Source organism: Erpetoichthys calabaricus, chromosome 11, assembly GCF_900747795.2.
Source record: "Erpetoichthys calabaricus chromosome 11, fErpCal1.3, whole genome shotgun sequence".
Taxonomy (NCBI): Eukaryota; Metazoa; Chordata; class Cladistia; order Polypteriformes; family Polypteridae; genus Erpetoichthys; species Erpetoichthys calabaricus.
This window is the reverse complement of record NC_041404.2, coordinates 27,269,120-27,297,007: the sequence shown is the minus strand read 5'-3', so window position 1 is coordinate 27,297,007 and position 27,888 is coordinate 27,269,120. Positions and strand designations below refer to the sequence as shown.

The 27,888-nt window shown below is 40.2% G+C and overlaps 2 protein-coding genes across 2 annotated transcripts in view; one reads left to right on the top strand and one right to left on the bottom strand.

Annotated features, from left to right (window-relative positions):
- Positions 1–7,884, top strand: part of pitx1 (paired-like homeodomain 1) — a 554,834-nt gene extending 546,950 nt beyond the window's left edge. Inside the window, exon 6 of the transcript XR_007936185.1 lies at positions 7,872–7,884. The gene's annotated coding sequence lies outside the window, so the exon portion shown is untranslated. The remainder of the gene's footprint in view (positions 1–7,871) is intronic.
- jade2 (jade family PHD finger 2) overlaps positions 1–27,888 on the bottom strand; it is a 330,800-nt gene that overhangs the window by 89,520 nt on the left and 213,392 nt on the right. The window contains exons 7-9 of the mRNA XM_028812843.2: positions 27,540–27,707; positions 16,995–17,111; positions 7,457–7,978 (exon numbers count right to left, since the gene is read on the bottom strand). Of these exons, the coding sequence (XP_028668676.2) occupies positions 7,457–7,978; positions 16,995–17,111; positions 27,540–27,707 (807 nt within the window). The remainder of the gene's footprint in view (positions 1–7,456; positions 7,979–16,994; positions 17,112–27,539; positions 27,708–27,888) is intronic.

Below are 27,888 nucleotides of genomic sequence, written 5' to 3'. Positions count from 1 at the left end.
TTCCAGCATCGTGTTCTTTACATCCAGCTTGCTCTGTCCACTCTGTGCCATCTTCTCTTTCTTGACACTGAAACAGGTGCAGGCTGTATGCTAATTATTCCCATGTACGCAAAATTTCTAAATGCCATTTCCATTTATAAGCATATATAAATTTTATATATGCTTTTACCTAACTCTAGTCATGCACCATGAATAACAATTCCAGTTGTGCAGGGGCTAATTTTTTGCTTATTACAACATGTGTTGTCATATTTTACATAGCCTACTGAGTGAGATTCATGCCGAGTGATGGTGTGGTGTATGTTGGTGAAGCATGCGAAAAAAGTTTTACTGTACTTTACACATATGACAAAAAATGTGAACTGAACTGACAACATTGCATTACTTTACATTTTTTATTAAAGCCAAGGCCACCTATCATGTTCTTACTAAGTTCACAATGTCAAACAACACTCAGCATTATGCACTTTCTGTGGCATGTTGATGCACACACAATAACAACATACTGGAGAGTTGAAAAGGGAGATTATGCAATAGAGTTCAACCTACAAATGAAAAGAATCAAGCACCATAAAACAATTAACAAATTTTACAATATAGTGCATGCTGAGTCACTCTTACTAAGGATATGGTATAAAGAGAACTGAAGACAACGTTTTTGAGTGAGTAAAACTAACTGGTAACCTTAACTGTATACAGTATACATTTACTCAAGACCACAATATGATGACATAGTTCTGAGTATCAGCTTTGAATGATTTTTATTAATCTTTATAAAATTACTGAATTCCACTGGTGATGCTGTCTCTTGAAATGCAGAATCCTGCAGCAATCTCTATGTATAAACAATCCTCCATCCCATAACTGAAATAAGTGGTGCACAGGTAAATTTTCATAATTCTCTATGATCTTTTTAATCACATGTGGTGACAAACTGTGACTGACTTCAAATGTTACAATTTTCAGTAATTATTGTCTAGTAGTTCTACAGAACAGCAATTCACACCTTTGTAGTAACATTCAATAATTTCAATAAAAAAGTGTTAGGAGAGGTTTTTTTGAGGTGAAAAAGGATATGCTGAAAGAAGCCATGCTTTGGGGTTGAATGGTTGCTGCAGAAGGACACAAGCACTAAGATGAACCACACAAACACAGTCTTTTTCTAAAAAGACAGAATCTTACTAAAAAAAAATATATATATAAACAGTTTTTCCCCAAAAATTACTTGATGAGCTGTTTTATAATATGTGCATAATCTCAAAATGTGGATCAGTGGTCAATATGCTTGGGTTGAATGATGTATGTATTTTGGTAAGTTTAAGGCTTTTGTTTTCACGTTTAAACAGCAAGAATGGGCAGAGTGTTTTTTAATTTAAGCAAAACAATTCCATATGATAAAATAATATATGCCATGATTTTAAAGGAATAGCCTTGACTTGAAAAGTATCAAACCTATCCTTTAAGTCATAGTGGAAACCAGGCTGCATTTAGACTGTGCTTCCTAACCCTACCACATTCTAACCTGTTTCTCTTTAGGCTAATGTAGCCATTTTATTGTAGGAGATACTCAGTGCATCCGGAAAGTATTCACAGCGCATCACTTTTTCCACATTTTGTTATGTTACAGCCTTATTCCACAATGGATTAAATTCATTTTTTTCCTCAGAATTCTACACACAACACCCCATAATGACATCATGAAAAAAGTTTCTTGAGGTTTTTGAAAATTTATTAAAAATAAAAAAACTGAAAAATCACATATACATAAGTATTCACAGCCTTTGCTCAATACTTTGTCGATGCACCTTTGGCAGCAATTACAGCCTCAAGTCTTTTTGAATATAATGCCACAAGCTTGGCACACCTATCCTTGGCCAGTTTCTCCCATTCCTCTTTGCAGCACCTCTCAAGCTCCATCAGGTTGGATGGGAAGCGTCGGTGCACAGCCATTTTAAGATCTCTCCAGAGATGTTCAATCGGATTCAAGTCTGGGCTCTGGCTGGGCCACTCAAGGACATTCACAGAGTTGTCCTGAAGCCATTCCTTTGATATCTTGGCTGTGTGCTTAGGGTCGTTGTCCTGCTGAAAGATGAACCGTCGCCCCAGTCTGAGGTCAAGAGCACCCTGGAGCAGGTTTTCATCCAGGATGTCTCTTTTCTTTCTCATGGTCTGAGAGTCCTTCAGGTGCCTTTTGGCAAACTCCAGGCAGGCTGCCATGTGCCTTTTACTAAGGAGTGGCTTCCGTCTGGCCATTCTACCATACAGGCCTGATTGGTGGATTGCTGCAGAGATGGTTGTCCTTCTGGAAGGTTCTCCTCTCTCCACAGAGGACCTCTGGAGCTCTGACAGAGTGACCATCGGGTTCTTGGTCACATCCCTGACTAAGACTCTTCTCCCCTGATCGCTCAGTTTAGATGGCCGGCCAGCTCTAGGAAGAGTCCTGGTGGTTTCGAACTTCTTCCACTTTTGGATGATGGAGGCCACTGTGCTCATTGGGACCTTCAAAGCAGCAGAAATTTTTCTGTAACCTTCCCCAGATTTGTGCCTCAAGACAATCCTGTCTCTGAGGTCTACAGACAATTCCTTTGACTTCATGCTTGGTTCGTGCTCTGACATGTGGTGTGCCTTTGGTGTGTGCCTTTCCAAATCATGTCCAATCAACTGAATTTACACAGGTGGACTCCAATTAAGCTGCAGAAACATCTCAAGGATGAACAGGGGAAACAGGATGCACCTGAGCTCAATTTTGAGCTTCATGGCAAAGGCTGTGAATACTTATGTACATGTGCTTTCTCAATTTTTTTATTTTTAATAAATTTGCAAAAATCTCATGTAAACGTTTTTCACGTTGTCATTATGGGGTGTTGTGTGTAGAATTCTGAGGAAAAAAATGAATTTAATCCATTTTGGAATAAGGCTGTAACATAACAAAATGTGGAAAAAGTGATGCACTGTGAATACTTTCCGGATGCACTGTAAGACTTACAAGAGTATGAGACAACAAATGAGACAAAGCAAAATGAGAAGCCTTTTAAGTGAACCAGAGATGAGAAAAAAAACCTCAGAAGTGTATTATCTTATGTTCATTGTTGTGGTATGCTGCGCTCACAATCTGTGTTCTTCCCTTTCCTGCGTGGGTTCAAAAAATCAGCTTTCACTTGTTGAACAAATTACAGTTTTTAAGTGTTGAAAAGAAAGGTCACCTATAACCAACTGACAACTGCTGCTGAAGATTCGGAGACTGCTGTGCCTGGAGAATGACTCCAAAAGAGAACTGAATTATTGTTATGAGTACAGTGCAACATATCTGTGAAATAACCAATGCCCACATTAGCACTGCCGCCTCCACACTGTGTTGTGTGAAGGAAAGACAGCACTACCAGCACAGAACAACATAATTAATCTATAGAAGTAGCATATGCTGAAGTGTGTGCATATATCAGGGTTGGGCTAACCTGATTACCTCACTTAACCCTCCAAAATTCTGTTTAAATTAGTTTCTAAACTGTGATATACCATGTATCTGAGCCTGAGTAACCCCACTACTGTCTATCCTTTCTAACTCTTTCTAGCCAGCCATCACTATGCATGCTCTTCATGATTAAAGAATGAGGGCACATCCCCAGTATGCTAGTTAATACAGCCCCAGGAACACTTGTTGCATTCAGTATGGTATGCCATGTCAAGACACCATACAAGAAAGGAATTCATTTACCACCACTGTCCATACTGGTCCCCCACACCTGTTTTTGAAAATCCCAGAAGGCCAGCAGAGCACAATATGGCTCTGTAGGACTATACCAGTCATCTGAGGAGGATGTTTCTTTCATTCTCCTTGCAAATTACTCTCCAACTTGATTCTCTAAAGCTTGAAAAAGGTTTGAAAATACCAACATAAAAATGTCATTAAATACTTTGTATATGGCAACTTTCTAAAATGTTTCATCTGATAAATTTAAACTCTCCAAGATAATCAGGCATTCTTTGAATTAAAGTGAAATTTGCAGTTATTCTTTAATGAATTCAACTTGCAATGAAGTCATGAAATTTCTGCCCTGACTGACAGACCCTTGCACCAAACATTTCCAGATAGGCAGACTTTAGCTGGCTGCATGAAATGGACACTCATTACAGTTGGTAATGCTTCTCTTAAAAGTTAATGTGCACATGAGGTGAAATAAGAACTGAATCAGAAACTACCATCCACTGAGGCCGTTTTGAACAAGAAAAGGGAAGAGGAAGTCACCTTCTCAGGAACAAGATTTTGTGCTGGATAAACACACATGTTAGGTTCTGTAACATGGTGCTAAGAGGAATAACCGGATTGTGTGTTAAACAGGAACAATCCAATCAAAAATGTGCCTGAAGCACGTTAAACAAGATAAGATGATCAATGGTGTATTGAGCGAATAACACGAGAGTCAATCTTTTGAAATCCCAAAGAAAACTACAGCTACAGCTAATACAGTGTACTCCGAAAGTATTCAGATGTCTTCCCTTTTTTATTTAGTTATTTTGCAGTCATTTAAAATTTTCCCCACATCAAAAACACTCAGTACCCAGAATTATAAAGCAAACACAGGATTTTATATATTTTTGCAAATGTATTGAAAATATCACATTAACAAAAGTATTCAGGCCCTTTACTCAGTACCTAGTAAAATACTTCTGGCATTGATTACAGTATGGAGTATTCCTGGGTATGACATGACAAGCATCTCACACCTAGATTTTAGGGATTATCTGCTATTCTTCTCTGAAGCTTTCAAGCTCTGTCAGGGTAGATAGTGACTGTCAGTGGAAAGCTATTTTCAGGTCTCTCTAGAATCTTCCATTACGTTCCAGGCTCAGGCTAGGCCACTCAAGGACATTCATAGAGATGACCCTTAGGCTGGGTTTATATTTCACGTGGTGCGACGCATGCTGCAGCAGACGCTCCTGCTATGCAAGTGTTTTACTGTTTATACTTGCGCGCATACTTTACGTAAATCTGGTGGAATCCAGCAGGTGGCAGTGCGAGACATTGTCATGGTGAGAACATGTTCGGCTTCTTTGTGTTGTGAATTGCCTGGAACACCCATTAAATTCCGATGACACCTTACCGCAATATCTCTGAAAAGGATGTTTAATGATTAAATCCATCAATCCAGGGATGTGTCCATTCCAAGAAGCATTGGGCACGAGGCAGAAACAATCCCTGGATGAGGCCTCAGCTCATCGCAAGGTGAACACAAACACACACATACACTGGAGTCATTTTACCGGCACCAAATCCCCAAATATGCATATCTTTGGAGGGAAACCAGAGCACAGTGTGGAATCCAAGCAGGGAATACCAGCAACGTGACTCCCTGAGAGACAGCAGTGCTACCGCTCCGCCACCGTGTCACCCCCATGTGTGTAATTATTAACAGTATTCATTATTTAAACGAAATTAACGATTTATCTGTAAAATGTAACATATATACTTTAATGCATTTCATCATGAAAGTGATATCAAGTATAAATCTATAGATTATAAATTTTCAGAGAGTTGGAATATCATACATTTAATGTGTTCTGTGTGGGGATCTATTGCTGCTTGCCGCTGCTGTCAGGTCAGAAGGAAGTCCAAGAAGCTCGTAGCGATTAAAAAACTGGGATGATGTTTACGTTGGTCTTCTTTAATGACAAAGTAAACTACGAGGTTAAAGTGGACATTTCGAAATTAAAGCCAAAATTTCCACTTTAATCACAAAATACACATTTTCACCATGTCCTTAATTTTTTTTCTCTGTGGCTCAAATACAGCGCTGTACATTATGTTGCTCTTGTGAAGTTGCAAAAAAAAAAAAAAAGACGGCACAAAAGATGGTATGTCAGACTTTTAAAATGAATTGTGTCATTACGATTGAGAATATGCAATGCTTAAATATAAAAGCACCACGCATCTGTATGTCGGCATTTTGCTTCACCACATCGAACAATTCATCAAACATTAAAGTGTGCACATCGATCCTGTAGGATCCGCAGAGAGGCTTTCTGTCACTTGTAGATAGTAAATAGATTGATGTCGTATTCCGACTTTTACCACACTACACCGCCCCCACTTTTCGGTGGTACTGCACATCGCGCACTCGTTGCGTTAATTTCTGTGAACCTGCTCAGAGGACACGTCAAATGAACGCTGGGAACGCATGACAGCCATGATGCGTGCGCGTACGCGTTCTGAGCGTGAAGTATAAACGAGCCCTAAGTCACTTTTCTGTTGTCAATGTTTTGTGCTTAAATTCAGTGTCTTATTGAAAGATGAACCTTCAACCCATTCTGAGGTGCAAGTTGCTCTGGAGCAGGTTTTCATTAAGAATATCTCTGTACTTTGCTCTATTCAGCTTTCCCTTAACCCTGACTAGTCCCCCAATCCCTGCCGCTCAAATTAACGCCACAGAATGATGCCATTACCAACATGCTTCACTACTGGATATGCGATAAGTAATGCCAGGGTTTCCTCTTGACATGATGCTTAGAATGAAGGCCACACAGTTCATTCTTGGTTTAACCAGACCTGGGAATCCTGTTTTTCCCATGTGTGTTTTACTGAAGAGAGGCTGCCCTCTTGTCACTCTGCCATAAAGCCCAGATCAGTGAAGTGTTTCACCACTCTCTATAATTTTATGGGTTCAAAAATGGATGAATATATTGGAAATATATTACAGGACAGAGTACTGCTTATGTGAAATTTAATGAAATTATATTTACTAAATAGTGGATGCAACTCTGTGTTGTTGTTGACATGAGCAGGTTTAGAAAATGAAAAATGAGATTGATGGATTTGAAACAGGATGTCATAGTGGAGTAATGTTTAGTGCTGATGCCTCATTGTTTCAGGAGACTGGTGACAAATATCAGCATAATCATTGTCTGAAAGAATGTTTTCCTCTTGTGGGAGTGGCATTTTCTCCAAATCTTAAAGACAGAAGGTTAAGTTAAATGGTATCTCATTGTGAATGTTATGGGTGTATGCTTCACTTTGTCTTGTGATAGACAAACACTTTGTCCAGGGCTAGTTCTTGCTTTGTGTCTGATGTAGCCAGCCTTGGCTTTGGCATTATGTCACTATGAATTTAAATAAATGAGTTCAGAAAATAGGTGGGTGGATGATCAATCTAATTTATTTATATATTTTTATATACTGATTTATGTATTTTCCCAAAAGTGTTTTTATCATTTTATCAAAATTTGTTTTGACTGTTTTAATAGCAACATGTATGATGTATAACCAAGTAAAATTCTCTTTTTTATATTCCTCCTACAAAAGCCATCACCTTTGAAAGTTTGATTTCAGCAAGATGTTTCCAGCTGACCTCTCAAGGACACACAAAACCCCATTTCACATAAAACATAATTCAATCAATGACTGACACCTGGTGACTGAAATGACACAAATGCCGACATTGGGGCGAGGAGTTAAACTTACCCTCTCCAGGTCCTGCCGTAGATGGGTAAAAAGTTTTAGGCGACGGTATAGGACGTCCTGCTCCTGTTGGGCAAGATTGTCCACTTCATCCCGCTTGGGTGCCAGAAGAGGTTGATTGAAATTTGACTTCCTTTTGAGTTTCCAGAACTGGTAGACAAAGTCAACATGGGAATCTGGAAGGCCCAAGTTCTCAGCCACATCCGATGGGTTGACTAGCCTGTAAAATTCCTCCTCTAGTTCTTGCAGCTTTTGCTTTCGTTGGCTGGCCTTCTCCAGCTCACTCTTGTCCACTTTGTCTGGTGCAGCCTGCAGTCCATTTAGTTCAGATGCACCCCCTGTTGGTTGAAGTCTTGACTCACTCCTATCTCCTTTGCTGTTTCCAGAGCCACAGTTGCTGCTGTGTTCTAGGCAATAGGATTTAAACCGCACCTCATCATTCTCAGCCAGTATTGTCCTCATTTCTAGGCCATGATCAAATGCACATGTGACATGGAAGGCTACAACACAGGAGGGCATAGAACACTATAGAGGAAACAAAAATTGCAGTAGGTATTATAATTATACTATATAGTAAAATTCATTTGTGAAAAGCCATCATAGTAAAATAAAATACAGTACGAGTATACACAGTATTTAATCAATGTAATGACCTACCAAGCCTAAGATGGTTAACAGTAGGCTATAAAAAAGCATATTAAACACTTTTAACACTCATTCACTGAAACACAATAAAAACAAGTTTACCCAAAAATATTTACTGCTTTTCCAACTTTTTTATTCTTTCTTAACAGCTGGAATTTGCCTTGTCTTTCAGTGACCCTGGCAAATGTGTTACTTCCACACCATCATCAGGAGCTCTTTGCTACACTGTCACTTCATCACACACCCAGTGAGGGGGACCATGCCATACCACAGAGATGTGACAACAACCAAAGAGTATTAGTTGACTAATTTCCCACCAGTTAATGAATTTGTAAATATAACACCGTGCTTTGTTGGTGTGTAGACAGCCAAGGTTACAAGCAAAAGATCAACTTTAAATGACACTACACTTACCAAACCCATTTTTTTCATATAGAGACACAAAGGCTATATAAATAAAATGTATTATTATTATTAATGGCCATAGTCCTTCCTGACAAAACAGGGTACAGGGCAGGAACCAGGCTTAGATAGGGCTTCATTTTCACATTCACACCTAGTCATCAGTAAACACAGCTTGCATATTTTAGGGACATGGAAGCAAGCTGGAGTAAATGAAAAAAACACCCCCTACATTAAGGTTAAAGTTAACTTTATTTGTCATTTGAAACCACAAACAGCAGTGCACAGAAGAACGAAATGGCATCATCTAACCCAGGGATTCCCTAACTCGATCCTGGGGATCCACTGTGGCTGCAGTTTTTTGTTCCAACCAGATTCACAATCTGTGATAATAATCATAAACAACTGATCTTATTTAATTAGATGGTCTTTTTTACTTTTCTCTTATTCTGCATTCAGAAAAACATAACAGTATGGTTTTTACATTCATAAAACATTTAGAAATATTTCTATTTTTTTCTAAAGCTATAAATGCTTAACTCTCTTTTATTGTTTTCCTATTGTTTTTCCCTTTTTTTGTGTAGTTTGCTCCCTTCATTTAACCCTAATAGTGACAATTAACAACCAGCACAGCAGACACCCAGGATGATGAAAGCAGCAACGACTTCAGTGTCAGACCCGCTAATTAATAAATAATCAATTAAATAACCAGAACACCTGAAAAAGCAGAAGGAAAATTAGGTTGAAAATACTGTTAACGACTTAAAAAAAATTACATATTCCCCATATAACTGCTTATTACATTTTAATAAAAATCTACCAAATTAGTTTGTAATTTCTCTGTTGACTTCAAAACACAGAAACTGGGAAATAATGACTCACTTAACACCAGAATTACCAGAGCCTACGAAAAAACTCATAGATCCGTCCCACCTTAAATCGCTTCGCACTTCTCCGTCTCTGTCTTTTGTCCTGTAAATGTGTGGATAAGCAGCAAACAGCAAGCAGTCTGCTATCACATCCCCCAACCCTGCACAGTTTTCTCAGCTCAAGTCTGTTTACCTGCATGTCAGTTACTTAGAGTTGTATAGAGTGAGAAGTCAAGCAAAATGACACCTTTTATAAATACTATATCATTATTTGGAACACTTGCATTTCATGTGTGTTCCGTATCTACAACGATCTATGAAAACACAATAACAATGTAAACAAAAGTACAGCGACAGCAGCTATAGACTCTTCAGCACGCAAGCGACTCTACACGCTAGTGTTTAGATCTGGACGGTTAATGTGCCCCAAAAAAAGTCTAACTGCATTCTCGTACCACTGCTTGCGTATTAAAGTGTCAGCAGGCACTTTTCGTGGCATCAGACGTATTTTTTGAGCATGCCCTCTGCACTCTACTTGAGTCGTTTACTTACTTCCTACAGCGTAAAGTCACAAGTTAAATAACATTTGATCTGGCTTATATGTAAGTAACACATAAATGTTAATATTTTGGGCACATGCACCGTCCTGTACAGTCAGTTGTGTACTGAAGAGTCTATAGCTGCAGGTGGAAGCTGCCGTCGCTGTACTTTGTATGTAAGAGCCAGATCAAATGTTATTTACCTTTAGTTATTTATTTACTTCCTACAGCATAAAGTCACAAGTAGTGTGCAGAGCTTCCCATGTACATATATAAAGTACAGCGATGGCAAAAGTGCATTCTTGCTCCGATGTAGAACAGTCATCATGATCTGATTTGACCTCTGTTACAGCGCGTCTTTATGTGAAAACAGCAGTGTCAAATGCGAGTGGAATCGTGAACGCGACTGAGAGAATAAAACTGAATTAAAAAAAAAACAAGGCTAACCTTTATAAGTATCATAAATTACCCCGGCTGTTACAAAATGGAATCAAATGTATGTTTTTATTCTAAAATAGTAAGAATACGTGCAGCTCACTTCTCAAAATGGACTCGTCTGGGATCGAACCCGTGAAGTTTAGATCACCAGTCAACAGCTGATACCGTTGCACCACCGAAGCGATCATAGCAAATGTGTGTCAATGTCGCACCCTAACACGTGTTGTTTTTCTGCAGTTATATTCTTGAATAGAAGCACACTTGTTCTGTTATATTTGTACCTTTGTGAAAGTGTTTCTTTGATATTTGGAATTCAGGCTTCACACATTATACACTTCGTGTCTACATTTTGTCAATTATTACTAAAACATGAAAAACGTTTCTGTTTTAACTATGTGTTTACATAGATCGTTGTAGACAAAGAACAAACATGAAATGCAAGTGTTCCAAATAACGATATAGTATTTATAAAAGGTGTCATTTTGCTTGACTTCTCACTCTATACAATTCTAAGTAACTGACACACAGGTAAACAGACTTGAGCTGAGAAAACTGTGCGGGGTGGGGGATGTGATAGCAGGCTGCTTGCTGTTTGCTGCTTATCAACACATTTACAGGACAAAAGACAGAGACGGAGAAGTGTGAAGCGATTTAAGGTGGGACGGATCTACGAGTTTTTTCATAGGCTCTGGTAATTCTGGTGTTAATTAGGCTAAGAGTCCAATGAAAAATGGAAGTTGGTTAGAATAAAAACCTGCAGCCACAGTGGGTCCCCAGGATCGAGTTTGAACCACTGATCTAACCCGATAATGTGCAAGAATAAGCATTAAAATAAATAAACAAAAATAACAACTAGAATAGCATGATTAAACAAAAAAGAATCACCAACATATTGTACAGCTTATTTATATATTGTAGTGTATTGGCAGATTAACACATTATTATCAGATTGAGGATTGTTTGAGAGTCTAATGGCTTGTGTGGCAAAACTTTAATTAATTCTGGCAGCTTTATACCATTTATATGCCAGAAGGCAGAAGGGCAAACAATCCATTGAGGGGGTGAGTGTGGTCTCTGATAATGTTGGTGGTTTTGGCAGTGTTTGCTGTAGAGTTCCTGTATGGGAGAAAGAGATGTTCCGAAGATTTTCTCAGCCACATTCAACACACTCTGCAGAGAAATACGGTCCACGGCAGTACAGTTCTCATACCAGACAGAGATAAAAGTGCTCAATACACTCTCTATGTTGCCTCTGTATAAGGTGGTGAGGGTGGGATGTGGGGGGTTAGCTCATCTTATGCGAGCACAATGTTCCTGAGAGTGGAGATAAGAAACGATCACTCCTGGACCCAGCACATCTCCCTACTCAAGAAAGAGCAACTGCAGATGGCTGCACCCTATCCTAGCAGCCATAGGTGGCAGGCAGGAAGCAGCCCTGAATGGAAAACCAGTACAAGGGAAAATGATTGATAAATAAATATAGAACATCATATCTACACTCTACACACACAATCTGGCTTACAGACCATGCTTTGATGTGCTACATGACACTCTTGTTTGGCTTTTCATTACTGTGAGACTGATCCAGTAAAAGTAATAAATGTTTGATTTGTAAGAATGAATGGTGTATGTACTTCAAGAACTCAAACCCTTTAAATTTTGGAGGCACATCAACTCAAGCACAGTAAGGTCAAAACATATATCCACAGCTGGAGTCTCTAATGTTGGGCAGCTTCTGCCACATGAAACCCACTTTGGTTAGCAGGCTTGTCTGGGGATGGAGGTAGAGAAAGTCTGTTCTTCTACAACTTTGGATTGAAGAAACTGCTTGTGATAATTCAGCAGCAAGAGATATTGCTCCCACTCTGGAAGTGTTGTTTATTGTAGTAACCTGTGTACCATTATGTATGCAATTTCCCCTGCCATAATCTTTGTGTACTGAATCTTTTAATCTGTGTGAATTATGCAACAAGTCTCTATGTCCCCCTGCACATCGGGTTGCCCATCATCTTTGTTATATTAACACTATGCAAGCAAAAGCTGTGTTTTTAAGAAAGAGATGAGATAAAAGGTGAAAAAAATAAAGAGAAGTGGACAGTTTTACTGAAAGGCAGCTGACAGCAAAAGGAAAACCACGCATATGAGTAGCAACACTCTGCAAAGAGATCCTACTTTTCAAAATGCACTATGTGTTGAGAGCCCTTTGATTAGGCTCATACTTAACTAAATTAGCTTTTCAGTAAATCAAAGGAAATGCCATTGCTGGGAATGTCAAGGCATTTGTGTCTGAGGGGAATTAGTGATCTAGAAAGGACTGAAAAGGATTGATTTACTGCATGTAGAGATGGAAATGACAGGACGAGTGACTGACTCCTTTTTATTAAGTGGCTTTAATAACAGCTACAGCAGCAGGCCCTTACTCATCATGTTACAGTATGTGGCGCTGTAACTCCAGCAGATATCTTACTGAACTTCAATAGCAAAATGTTACCATTTTTCAAAATTATGGAGGTACACCAATTTAGCTGTTTTATTCCATTTTGGTTTGTTTATCACGTGTGGCAAACATCACAGCATGTGGTTCTTCAAAAAGAGGCACATAAAATAGGTAAGCTAAAAAATTAAGAACTTGACTGTTCCCTTTTTTTAGATATTTACAAAAATAAATCACATTTTTAAATGTGTTTTTTGACTGCATTTTAGTCTTCTATCAATGGACTGGAATGGGTACCACCAGCCCAGAGTGCAAGACAAAAATCAGCTGTGTACTTTATCATTCACAGGGTATACTCGCATATGCCCCCTCATTCACTCATACCAGGCCAATTTAGAACAGCTTTAGACTGTCAAAGGCATACCCGACTACAAGGAGAGAAATTTACAAAATTATAGGAGGAGAATGTGCAATGTAATACAAACAATGACCAGGGTGAAATTCAGAGGTCTCCTGGTGCATGAGGTGCCATTATTATTTGTTATTTAGTTATTTTATAACTGAATTTATTGTATTTACAATACTACATTGTATTCTAATAGGATTTATAAAGCAACTTACTAGTAGGAAGTTTCATCTATTGGCTATTAAAGCTCAAGTTAATTGGTTCAGTCCCCAAAAACATAGATGCAGCGTGGCCCTGCCAGATTTGTTTAAAAAATGTGCATTTCACTTGAAAAATATATGCAAATATCCATTCATTTTGTGCAGATACTCATTTCAGGGTCACAGTGGGTCAAAGATGTAGGTAAGATTCTTGAAATACACCGAAACTGGGTTCACTATAGAAAGTCACCATATAAACTCAATTTGTGAGCAGGGTTATTTAAACATGATGTCTCACACCTCAAGTAGACTAAATTCAAATCATGGCCAAAGTCACTGTGATTCTATTTCTGTTGTTCACTGAATGTCCTACTTACTCTGCGTTTTTGAACTTTAAACTAAGAAATGTATATACAAAGTTAATTAGTATTAGTGAATGTGAACTTCCTTGGTGATGGACTGTTATGCCTTTACATGTAGGTTTCTGTAATGCATCAGAACTCAAGGCCCTAAGACTGATTAAGCAAGTTCAGAAATAGAAGGTTCTATGCATTCGGGATCACGGGATATTTGTATTCAGATTACTGTAGAGTCTAAATCTACATGTAGTTGACAATATTATACCAACAGCAATATGTCTGCATAATGCTTCACTGTGACTGTGACAACCAAGTCAGACCTTTTCTTTCTTTTTAAATATTTTGCTTTATAGTTATTCTTTTGTGTTCAGACCAAAGTATTTATTTATTTATTGATTAATTATTTTAAAGAACTTCTGTAAAATTTCCAACTGAGAAAAATAAAGCTTTTTCTATCTATCTATCTATCTATCTATCTATCTATCTATCTATCTATCTATCTATCTATCTATCTATCTATCTATCTATCTATCTATCTATCTATCTATTACTGAAATTGAACGGCATTTCCCTCTTTATCTGTGTGATGCCTGGTGCTTTCATTCATTGTCACAGTAAAACTCCAGCTCTATGATTCATACTTGCCGGTGAGTCCCCTCATCATATTTGTTCTCTGGGAGATGTTTTTATCATCTAAAGTTTTTTTTTAATACTCTACCTCATCTATTCCATACTGTGTAGGTTTTCAATATGTGCATTTTTATTAAAATAACATATTTTTCCTATTTGGAACCTACTGACTTGTTTTCGAGTGTTTGTTTTGAGCTGTTGTCACATCTCATCCACAACAGTAAAGAAGGCACCACCCTGAATCTACTGAAGCGGTAAAGAGCAGCACTGAGACCCACTGCGGATGAGCAGCCAACGCGGTCAACTGTCAGCGAAGTTGTCAGGATGCCATAGTCAGGAAGTTCCAGCAAGGAAAGCATAATTGTCAGCTTTGCAAAATTCATCTAACCATTCATCTTTTCATGTACCCGCTTAGTCTGGTTAGGCAAGAACCAGTCCTGAATGGAACAACAGTTCATTGCAGGACAATCATGCACAAACCCAAAGAGGGCCAACCTACCGCTGCCAAAAAACCTCACCTCTATACCAGGGGTCCTCAATCACGGTCCTGGAGGGCCGCAGTGGCTGCAAGTTTTTGCTCCAACCCAATTGCTTAATAAGAAGCACTTATTGCTCAAGTAACACTCCTGCTTCACTTTAGTTGTCTTGCTCTTTAAGATTTTGAACCCTTATTGCTTATTTTAGTCTTAAACAGCAGCAGTCTTGGTTTTTAATTGCCGATTTTTAATCGCCTAATTAGCAATAACATGCAAATGACAAAAGAGACCAGCATTTCTCCATTTAGCTTGTTTCCATTTATACCTGTGTGTATTTATCATGCACTATTGGGTTTAATTAAATACTTGGAAGGAAAGTGAAGAGAAAAATGTGAAGGACTGAGAATTACTCTTCCATTTTAGCCTTCAAATCATTAGGATGATATCTTTAGAAAGGGGAAGAAAATCTAGGATACGAGAATTACCAGACATAGCAGAGGTAAAGCACTAACAAGCCATGAAATTAAATTATTGGCAAGAATTGCTTTCTAATAAAGCTAGAACAAAAACCTGCAGCCACTGCGGCCCTCCAGGACTGTGACTGAGGACCCCTGCTCTACACAATAAAACTAAGAGATGTTTGTGCAGGCAATATCCTGGTAAAGCCATGACACTGAAGTGTAAAAAGAAAGTCTGGGATATATACAGGAACAACATAGTGTCAGAGTGGCTAGTACAGCTACTTCACAGCTCCTGATTCTTAGATTTAAATCCCCCCACCATTCGTGGTATGTGTGGAAGTTGCACATTCTCAATGTGCCTGTGTGAATGTTCTCACACATTCAAAAGATATGTAGGTTAAACTAACTAATGACTCAAATTGGGCCCCATGGGGATGTCTACACAAATGTGTCCCATGATGGAGTAGTCCTTGAAATGAACTAAACTATTTTCATAGTGGATGGATGAATGGATAATGAATGAATAAATTAATGAATGAATATGTAGATAATAAGGATGCAATGTTCTGAAATTACTATAATGTTCACTATATACTATACTGTAATTATTATATTTGAAATATAAAGTAGATGCTGTCATTATATTCCAAACGCAAAAAAAAGGAGGAATAAGAATAACACTGCAACATTTTAGATTTGTAACATTTTGCACATAGAAAGAATAACAATGATGTATCACAACCTGTGAAGAGCTAAAAAGATGTGTCCACTTCTACACATGACATAATTAGACAAGGTAGCTCTCCACAGCCTTAGCTGTTGAAGAGGCTCCAAATTCTTGGATCTATCTCTTGCCTCAGCAGCAGAAAAGCACAAGCAACTTGAGTTCAAAGTTGAAGAAGCAGTTGAGAAAGGGGGCTAATACTGTCTGGCTAATTCCTTTAAGGAATGGTAAAGTTTAGGGCATTAGGCAAGACTGGGACAGGAGGGCTAGACAGTGCACTAAGAAGCACAGACAAATACAAACTAACCCAAGCAGAAAGTAGGACACTGCCAGGAGTCAGTATGTCCTATTTATGGAGATGGTGCTCCGAAGGGATAAATGTAGAGAAAACAGGGATAGAAGTCCCCCAGGTCAAAAGAGGGCACCTAATGTTTCATTAAAATATATTTGAACCACTGCTGCATTTTGAAGAGAGAAGCTACCCGCCCATTTAATGGAGAATTAGAGCTCAGGGGTACAGGAGTACCTGGGAACTCTGTGAGGACATTTCCAGTACTCTCACTGGGCATTTCTGACCACAAAATTAAATCAGAATTAATTAGAACTAAAAAGCACTTTGCATCACTGGCCTGATGTGTGTGTTTAAGAAGAGACTTTGGGACAGACGCTCAACTGGATGAAAGAAGAGAGGATATGGATTGGAGAAATAGGAGTGATATAGAGTGTGTCTTCTTGTTGAACAGTGCTGGGGTCAGTCAATCCAGTAAGCAGGCAGTGAGTCACCTGTACAGGTAAGGCCTACAACTGGCCACAGGTGGTAATGTTTTGTATTTTTGTGTGTTTTTTATTTATTCCTCCCTTGTTTATGCTCTCTTATAAAGCCACATTTTTGTATATGATTTTCTGGGATTCCATAACCCCCCCACCCCAATCACTGTACGTCCCAGAAACCACTCACCTGAATGCATGTGCCAGTGTGCTCCTTGCACAGACTGCAGACCAAGGCCCACCTATTTTGCGGGATGTGAGACAACTTTGTAATTGGCTCCATCTTCTCTGGACACCCAATGCTGACCTAGAAACAACAACAAAAAAGTTCTGTTGGAATGTTGATCCCAAAACTTAGACTTGTTCATAAAATCCAATGGATCGATTAATGTACCAATTTTTAATTGTATTAAGATGCAGCTCTATAAAATAATTAGTTAAAGCACCCTGGAATGGTGCTCATTCTAAAAGGCCTTATGTAAAACTCTGTTTGTGTGTTTATAATGTTTCTTCAGTCAGTATACTGTATAGTGAAAAGGGGAACGGTGTTGAAAAAATGAGGTGGCTTAACCTACGCAGCAATATGGGCATATAGAAAATGGACAAAAGACAGACCTCCAGAGCACATTGAGTTAAGCCCAGGCAGAGATTATTCATTTACATTTCTTTAATGTCCCATTAGCACAAAGCAGCCACACAATCATCTTTTTCCTTTCATTTCACCAGTGGAATATGTTCCTCTGGGCAGATCCTTTGAATAACTTTTTTAATGAATATACATAAAAGTACTGATAAAAGCGTCTCAGTTTTATCCACATGTCATTTAAATAATACATTAAAGAGTGCTTATAAAAGAACTCAATCTTTATCATTTGGACGTATCCATTAATGAATGTGAAAATGATGGATTAACAAGACTTCACTTTTTGTCTCCTGCTGACTAGTAAGTGGGTGCTGCACTGAATATTGTGTCAGGGTGTCTACCCTGCACCAGAGAGAAAATAATTAGAATCACATTAACCTTAGGCCTATCTGGCTTTTTTTATTGTTTTTGTCTTTTCTATTGGGAATTCCAAATGCTAAGAAAAACAGTCATTTAGATCATAATTGATGTCACTCATGGCACTGCGGGGAGTGGAGCTAGCATTTATTTTGACATTGCTAAACATACCGCCTCTAGAGCATGCACCCGACCTGTATGTAATCAGCTAAAAATGATAAGCAGTTGTCATCAACAGGCACACACTCACTATATTGTGTGCTTCAGCTATTTTATTAGATGTGATTAACTTAGCCTTCTCACTATCCCAATGCCCTGCTCCGTAACTCTAGGTAAACTCCTGTGGATGAATAAGAGATTTCAGCATAAATCTCCCTAGGTCAGTCAGTGAGGCTCCATCGACAATAAAATTAAAATCATGCCTAAAAACTCACTAGTTCTCTGTTGAACCAAAAATCTGCTATGCTTCTGTGCAATTCTTTTCACAATGTGAACTCTGCTGTCTAGCTATTCTTACACAGATTGTTTTTCGCATTGCTACTTTTAATTTGTTTAATTGTCTCTTGTTAATTCAGTTTGTTAATTGAGATTTATAATTGGTATTTATTTAATAGCAATTTCTTGCCTTTTTTCTATGTTTTTCTCATGAGCTGCTGTGTTACTGTTCTGACACTGACCTTCTCATCTGTCATAGCACTTCACATTAAATGTGGTTGCACTGACTTGGTTAACATGCATGTCAGTATATGATGTCATGGTGGGCATATTAAAAAAGGGGCTATCTTTTTATACGGCTCTCATCCTGAACTTTCTTAAAAGGAATAACTTAGTGAGAAAATCCAAGAACTTTAATTTTGTTTAAAAATTCAGGACATAGGTTTGGTCTGCTTTTCATGTTACATAAAAGGTCTGATTTAATATTCAAGATACTATATCTTTATTGTTATTTAAGTACAACTCTACCTAGTATCTCTGCCCTTCTTAAATATTACTCATTGTGTTAGGTTGCCTACTTATAGACAGGTCACAACATAAATGACAGGCAACAAGCGAGCATGTGTGTAAGCATCTCCCAGTTGTCTCAGTTGGCCATTTTGCTTCTATGGAGTTACCTACACTTATCAACTCTACATCCCCAGTAAACACTGGCAAAATAGTACTGTACATCACTGCCCTAAAGCACAGGGTTTTAGTGTGCCGTGATCCAGAAACCTAGCTCCAAAATGCAGGATGAAACATTTTCCAAAAACTTATTAGAAAATTAAAATTCATCAAGGAAGTGTAAGGCTTGCTGAAATAAGAGGCATGTTTTTACACTGTCACACACGTGTGTTTAGGAGACAGCTAAAGGGCTTAAATACAGGTAGTTCCATGCCAGACCAGGGGGGGGGCGGAGTGCACTAATCTTCCCTCTCGATCTTTTGCAGACCATTCTAGGGAAATCCCACCCGGCTCTGGGGCAGCCACTGACGTCACTTCTGGTTCCGGTCGGGATGACATCACTTCCGCTACTGGCCTTTAAAGCTGCCATCTTGCTACCTAGAAGTCAGTTCTGTTTTGGACTCGGTGGTGTGAACATGTATGCCAATTTTGATCGCTTTTGCAGCCGTAATGGATTAAATGGGTGGCTGCCCCAAACCTTCTCGATGTCTTTTGGTCGTTCTTCTGACAGTGGCGTAGTCGGCAGGATGGAGGAATCCCTGAAGAGAACGGGACCGGACCTGAATCATGTCCAGGTGGGAGAGTACCTGGGCCGAGCTTTCGGGTGGGGAGTGCGTCTCGGGTTTCGGAAAGAACCGGTGCAGACTCCGCTCCCTTTGTCTATTTCTGGGTCACCTCAATTGAATAGGGAGAGTGTCGTTGGGACACACAGACGTGGGCTGGTCTCTATGGGGGATACGATGGGGACTTATTATGCTCTCTCGGAGGAGAGAGCTGTCCGTTCCACCGGGGCTAAGGTCCCAGAGGAAGGTGGACATTCCCCAGACCAGCAGGTGAAGAAAATTAAAAACTGGAGGTATAACCCTGAACGGTCTACCCAAGAACAGCTAGACCTTCTATGGGAAGAGGTGGCCGGCTGGTTAAGGCCCGCTGAATGTACCACCTTCCAGGTAGTGAAAAAAATAACCTGTTTTTTGTTCATAAATAGCCTGCCAGAGCATTTCGCCCAGCCGGTCTGGGGAGAATTTGCAAATATAAACGAGCTCATTGAGCTCATAGAAACATCTAGGGCAGCCTCGCAATTTGAGAGGGCTGAACGGTCCTTAAGTAGGAGCCGTAGAGATTACGTCCCTCTTACACTGCCCTCTCGACATACACCGGAGTTTGCATCGGAGTCCCCGATCCCGCGGGCGCGGTCCTCGCTCGGAGGCGAGGCAGAATGTAAGTGGAGAGAGAGGGATGGGTTGTGTGCGCTTTCAAACCCCCTGGCTTTGGCTCATAAAGGTGAGGTCATAGTAAATGGCCACAAGGTAGAAGCCTTATTTGATTCCGGCAGCAACATTTCTGTTGTTGATTGCCGATATGTACTACCTGCGACAGTGGTTAAAAACAAAGACCAGAATTACCTGTGTACACGGAGATGTCCGCGCCTATGACTCCGCCCGGTGTTCCATCTGCCACGGAGGAATACTACAAAAACTCGTTGTGGCTGTACATCCAAATCCACCGTGTGCGGTGATTCTCGGACGGGACTGGTCTGACATTAAAAGCGGTGCAGTACTGATCTCGCCTTATTCAAAATTAGGCCTAGTAACCGATGGGAATACACCGTCTCAGGTTGTCTCCACACCGTGTACGCAGCCGGTGGAGAGAGATATGGGAAACCCCGAGGAGGACGGAGAGCTTCCCGGCCCGTCGCAGGCGAATACGTCATCAGTCCGCACCTCACCAGAGCGGGACGACTCTCCGCCCCTTGAGGTCAGCCCAGATCCTCTCTCAGATCTGAGCTTTCAATTCAGACAAACACTGGCATCATTTAGAAGGGAGCAGTGGAATGATGATTCCCTTAAGTTTGCGAAGAATGTAGTAGTCCTCGCCAACGGCCAACGCACCAATCAGCCCATGCCACAAGGACCCCACTTTGTGTTAGAAAATGACTTATTATATCGGGTCAGTGAACACGAGGGGGGAGTGCGGAAGTTGCTGCTAATTCCACGAACTTTCCGGCGGCAAGTTTGTGAGTTAGCGCACGCCCATCTCCTAGGAGGCCACTTGGGCACCGAAAAAACTTTAGAGCGTATTAAGCTCCGTTTTTATTGGCCGGGAATTAACGAGGAGGTTCGCCGCTTCTGTGTTTCGTGCCCGGAATGTCAGCTGCGGCAAATTCCTAGGAAGGACCGTGCTCCTCTCGTTCCCCTCCCCTTAATTGATGTTCCCTTTGAAAGGATAGGGGTCGACATAGTGGGACCCCTGGAACCCTCGGCCCGAGGACATAAATATATATTAGTCCTTGTGGATTATGCAACCCGATATCCAGAAGCTGTCCCATTGTGCTCAGCTAATTCTAAAGCAATCGCACGGGCACTGATGGAGGTCTTTGCGCGAGTTGGAATCCCTAAAGAAGTCCTTACGGACCAAGGGACGCCGTTTACCTCGGAGACGTTCAAGGAAACGGCCAAGCTACTCAAAATAAAGCACTTGAGAACCGCGGTGTATCATCCTCAAACCGATGGTTTAGTAGAGAGATTTAATCAGACTCTCAAACAGATGCTTCGTAAGGTGGTCAGCGGGGATGGGAGGAATTGGGATCAGCTCCTCCCCCTCGTACTCTTTGCCTACCGGGAAGTCCCGCAAGCCTCAACGGGGTTCTCACCCTTTGAATTGTTATATGGGCGACAACCCCGGGGCATATTGGACATTCTAAAGGAAGGTTGGGAAGGAGAGGCCCTTCCCACAATTAATATTTTGGAATATATCGCACAGTTACGCGATAGATTTGCGAAGATTCGACCCATATTAAAAAGTCACATGCAAGAGGCGCAATCAGCACAGGCCCACTACTACGACCGTGGCACAACACTCCGAGAGTTCCAGCCGGGGGATCGAGTCATGGTATTGGTTCCCACCTCCCACTCTAAGCTACTTGCCCACTGGCAAGGGCCATACGAAGTTAAAGAGCGAAAGGGGCTCGTCGACTATTTGGTGAAACAACCCAATCGGCGACCGAGAGAGCGGATATATCACGTGAACCTGCTGAAACCGTGGAAGGAACGGGACCCTGATCCCACCTCCGGCCAGCACCGCTCCCTTTTTGCTCAAAGTAATACCCTTAACTTCGGGTCTAATTTAAATAACCAACAGAGGCGGGAGCTAGAGATAGTTATCTCGTCCGTCCCGAAGGTGGTTGACGAAATCCCCGGAAGGACTTCTCTGGTTGCCCATGACATAGTGACTGAACCCGGGGTCATAGTCCGAGAACGCCCGTACCGTCTTCCCGAGGCAAAGAAAGCCGAAGTGGAACTGGAAATCAAGCGCATGCTGGATCTAGGAGTCATAGAGGAGAGTCATAGTCCCTGGTCCAGCCCAATTGTCTTGGTTCCTAAGCCCGACGGAAGTTGGAGGTTTTGCAATGACTTCCGTCGACTTAATCAGGTCTCACTATTTGATGCTTATCCCATGCCTCGAGTGGACGACCTCCTTGAGAGGCTTGGACAGGCAGAATACTTGACCACACTTGACATGACCAAAAGGGTACTGGCAGGTTCCTTTAACGGACTCCGCAAAGGGTAAAACCGCGTTAGCACCCCTAGTGGGCACTGGCAGTATCGTGTCCTTCCATTCGGGTTACATGGGGCTCCTGCAACTTTCCAGCGTCTGGTGGACAAAGTGCTCCGCCCCCATAACACGTATAGTGCTGCCTACCTGGATGACGTCGTCATCTATTCCAGCACCTGGAAGGAACACCTACAGCAGGTTGGAGCCGTGTTACGGACATTGGGAGAAGCCGGTCTTCGTATCAACCCAAAGAAATGTTTCTTTGGATTGGAGGAAGCCAAGTATTTGGGCTACCTGGTGGGTCGTGGTACGGTGAAGCCACAGTGCTCTAAAATACAAGCCATTTTGACATGGCCCCGTCCGCGAACCAAGCGGCAAGTCCAGGCATTTCTCGGATTAGCAGGGTATTACCGCCGGTTTGTACCACGTTTTTCAGAGAGAGCCGTGCCCTTGACTAATTTGACAAAGAAGAGGGCTCCTAACACTGTGGTATGGACTGATATGACTGAGGCAGCCTTCAGTGACTTAAAAAGGGCCCTGACGTCGGCACCTGTGTTAAAGGCGCCTGATTTTTCACGGCCTTTTATTCTCCAGACGGACGCTTCGGACACAGGCCTAGGGGCAGTGCTGAGCCAAAGTGTCGATGGTGCTGAACACCCCATCATGTTTCTGAGCCGGAAACTGTTGGATCGGGAGACCAGATACGCGGCAGTGGAGAGGGAGGCTCTTGCGATTAAGTGGGCGATCACACAGTTGAGGTACTACCTCTTGGGTCGGGAGTTTACTCTAGTCACGGACCATGCCCATTTACAGTGGATGGCCCTACACAAAGAGTCTAACCCGCGAGTCACGAGGTGGTTCCTCGATTTGCAACATTACAAGTTTTCGCTCATTCATCGGAAGGGTTCTCTACACGCCAATGCCGACGCTCTCTCCCGTGTTCACGACCTCTCGGTGCAGGACGCCCGACCCGACGGGTCTGGGCTAAGGGGGGGGGCCCTGTCACACACGTGTGTTTAGGAGACAGCTAAAGGGCTTAAATACAGGTAGTTCCATGCCAGACCAGGGGGGGGGCGGAGTGCACTAATCTTCCCTCTCGATCTTTTGCAGACCATTCTAGGGAAATCCCACCCGGCTCTGGGGCAGCCACTGACGTCACTTCTGGTTCCGGTCGGGATGACATCACTTCCGCTACTGGCCTTTAAAGCTGCCATCTTGCTACCTAGAAGTCAGTTCTGTTTTGGACTCGGTGGTGTGAACATGTATGCCAATTTTGATCGCTTTTGCAGCTGTAATGGATTAAATGGGTGGCTGCCCCAAACCTTCTCGATGTCTTTTGGTCGTTCTTCTGACAACACATACAGTACATTGCTACAAACAAACTACATCTGCACTACAACTGTCACTACCTGGCATTCTTTCCACTGTTTCACTTTACCCTTAATATGCCAGGTTAAATATAAGAATCCTACAAATAGGCATAGGCCTAAAACTCAAAATCAGGTGTTAGGCCTACATTTACTACTTAATGGAGAGAAACTCCTGGCACAAAATAAACAAAACAATTAATATAAATATATATATATACTTAGAGAACAGGGAAGACAGCAATAATAATTAAAATTGGAGTTAGGAGATGAATTGTAGTCAAAATGCCAAGCCAGAAGTCATAACCAGAAAAATCAATAAAGTTATTACCAAGGCTCAAGGTGTGTAACAATAATTCCAGTAAAAGAATAGGGAAGCAAGTCAATAATTAGGGAATTAACACATGGCTTAAATATGATTGCATGGATGACATCACATGGCATGGGACACAGCTTTTGACAACTGGCCGTAGCGTTAAGGTAATAGAAGTATAAAATGGTGAAATGCTTGAGAATAGCAACTAGTCATTGCAGGTAAACACGATTAATTTTTAACACTGTTAAATATAACTCGGAATAAGATATAAACTGTAATTGGCCGCACTAGGAGATCATAGGGACGAAGAGTAGAATTATGAGACAGGCTTAAAATCAAAATAAAGCAGAGGTTATAACCAGGAAGTCGGTGATCTAAAAAACGGGTGTAGTAGAGTATGAAATTAAAGAATAAAGCAAGAGATAAGGATCAAAAAAACTGGGCCAAATCCAAAGACGTAAATTGCAGTTAAGAAAAACAAAAGTTAATTAGTAACTAGCATTTGTAAACCCTACGTTGTAATTGTTCTGAGAATTTCACTAACTTAGACAATCTGGAAGTTTGTGATGCTCACCATACAATCGTGGTAATAATATCACACATCACACATTACCGGGTATCCTGCTTAGCAACAGTCTGGCAACGGAATATCACAAACAGCAAAAGATGTCGGCACCCATAACAAAAGATGAATGGCAACGTGCAAAGATGCATTTTCACAAATAACATCTTTAAAAACACCCTAAATCAAAAATCCTATCTAACCACTGACCTAACTAATCTAACCATTTCTTGACCACTAAATTCCAAAATACTGTATGATGTCTTGATTATTTTTAGAGGCCAAGGAAATGGCTTCAGGAACTGAAAACAAAGTCAATATCATTACATAAAAGTAACCAATGATTTCTTTGGGTTTTAAATCCTCAGTTTACATGAATACTTCAAATAAGGAATCAGATTATTAATTGTAGTAGTGCAAATATTTACATTTACTTATTTAGCTGACAGCAATATCCAAAGTGAGACTGAATTGGTTATATTCGTTTTATTTTTTCCAATTAGGGTACAGGCAGGTAAAGTGACTTGCTCGTCACACAGTTTCAGCAGCAGGATTTGAACCCACAATCTCAGGGTTTGAAGTCCAAAGCCTTAACCATTACAATATACTTCTTGCCTAATTGTAGCAGTATTAGTAGTAGTGGTACTTAATTATATTTTATAAGAATAAACAAATTTAGAATTTGTTGAATGCAACAAATTCAAAAAATGTTGGGATAGAGGGCAAAATAAGATTGAAAATCTCCTAGAATATTCAATGAACACCATTTAGGAAGATTCCACAATAAGCAGGTTAATTAGAAACAGGCGTAGGTCACGATTGGGTATAAAAGGAGATACCACAAAGGACTTACTGTTTGCCACCTTGGGTGGGTCGTAGCTTACCACTCTATGCAAAACTTTATGAAAAAAATTGTGATTCACTTAAAAAATAACATTTGTGAATGCAAGATTGCAAAAAATTTTAGGTCTTCACTATTTACATTACATAATAATGTGAAATGACTCTGGTAATATGGAGAAGACTCAGTGCATAAAAGGCAAGGCTGGAAACCACTGCTGAATGCGCATGACATTTGAGTCTTTAGGTGACAAGATAAACCATCATGCCACTGTGATAAATATAGGCACATGGGCTTCAGAGTACTTCGGAAAACATTGTCACTTAACACAGTCCACCGCTGCACCCAGAAACGGAACTTGAATCTCTATTTTGCAAGGAGGAAGCCATATATCAATTCTATGCAGAAATGTTACTGATGTCTCTAGGCTCGAGCTCATCTCAGACACACTGAAAGGCAGTGGGAGTGTGTCAGATGAGTCCATGTTTCACCTTGTTTTCTAGAAAAACAGGCAGCGAATTCTCCATGCCAAAGACCAAAAATATCATCCAGACTGTTAACAGCGACAGGTACAAAAGTCAGTACCTGTGATGGTATAGTGGTATTATTTCAACAGGACAACACCAGGCCTCATTTTGCATGTATTACAGTAGTGTAGCTTTGTAAGCATATAGTGCATGTACTTCACTGGCCTGCCAGCAGTCCAGATCTGTCTCCTATTGAAGATTTATGGTGCATCATAAAAAGAGAATCACAGAATGGTGATCATGGACTGTTGAGCAGCTGAAGTCATGTATCAAGTAAGAATGGACAAAAATTCCACTTGCAAAACTATAACAATTGGCATTCTCAGTTCCCAAATGATTAAAAAATGTAATTAAAAGGAAAGGTGATGTAACACAGTGGTAAACATGCCTGTATCCTAAATTTTTTGAGTGTGTTGTAGGCATCAAATTCTAAATATATTAATATTTTCAAAAAACAATTTAACTGGTCAGTGAAAATACTGAAATTCTTTTCTTTGTACTTTTCTCAGTTCAACAAGGTTCAAGAGAATTAGTAAATCACAGATTTTTGTCTTTATTGCATTTTAGAAAATATTCCAACATGGGGATAAGGGTTTTATTGAAGTAATTGTATTACCATGTTGTCACTTTCCAGCAACATTATAAAACATATATATATATAAATATATTAAAATACAAAACTTCATTTTATTTAACCGAAAATCCAAATCAGCTTATCTTGGCAAATTTATTGAACTCATAGAATGTATACAAAGGTTCTGAAAATTAATAGTTTATAACACAGGATTAAAACTCATGATATGCTAAATAAGTTCTACAATTAAATCATTAAAACATGAATCCTAATATATAAACAACAAGGAAATGTCATGCCTTGTGTTGCTCTTGTAATGTATTGTAATACAATTGCCCAAGTGGTCTTATCAGGTTATTATTATCCTCCTACTCACATTTGTTTTCATTTATCTGGTAATTTACCTTGATGCCTTGTGTTGCATTGTATTATAGTCTGACATGCTTTGTTTAACTCCCTCTGCTGTGGATTGCTATGAAAGACACTATATATAATGAAGAATGTTTGATTGATGGCCTAACAGCTATAACTTGTGCGTGCTCTAACTTCCAGTTATGATATGATTAATGAATTTGAATTTAGTAATTATTAAAAATTAAATCATGTCACATAACAGTTTCAAATGTGAGTGGAACAAATAAGGTTTATGTTCCTAGTAACATGATGTAAAAGTGCATTAACTTTAAGTAACAGAGATAACTTATGAACATTAACTTCTAAAAGCAGCTTAAAAATTTTACAATGACAGTATGCACTGCTGACATCCTTTTCTAAGAAAAAATTAGCTTGTTGAATTTTTTTTGATATACTGCCCTATCAATAATATACTTACTTCAGGTATCCATAAGGCACAGCTGACATGGATCCACTTTGTTCCACTTCGAGTCGGTTTCAAGGCTCCTCCTCTTTTGGGGCACAACAGGCATTTTGGTTGGACCCCAAGTGCACAGGTCCTACACAGCCAGTTTCCCAGGGGCACTTTCAGGATCCCATAACAGGCCTGCACAAAAAAAAAAAAACTGGTCAATATCCTTGCTGGTACATGGGAAGTTATACCCATCAGAAATGGCTTAAAATTATATTCTTCTTAGTTCAGAATTTCTCTGCTTATTGAACTGAAACAATTTTTACCAGTCAGAATTTTTAACGCTTCCCGTAAAAAAAAACTTTAATGACAATTT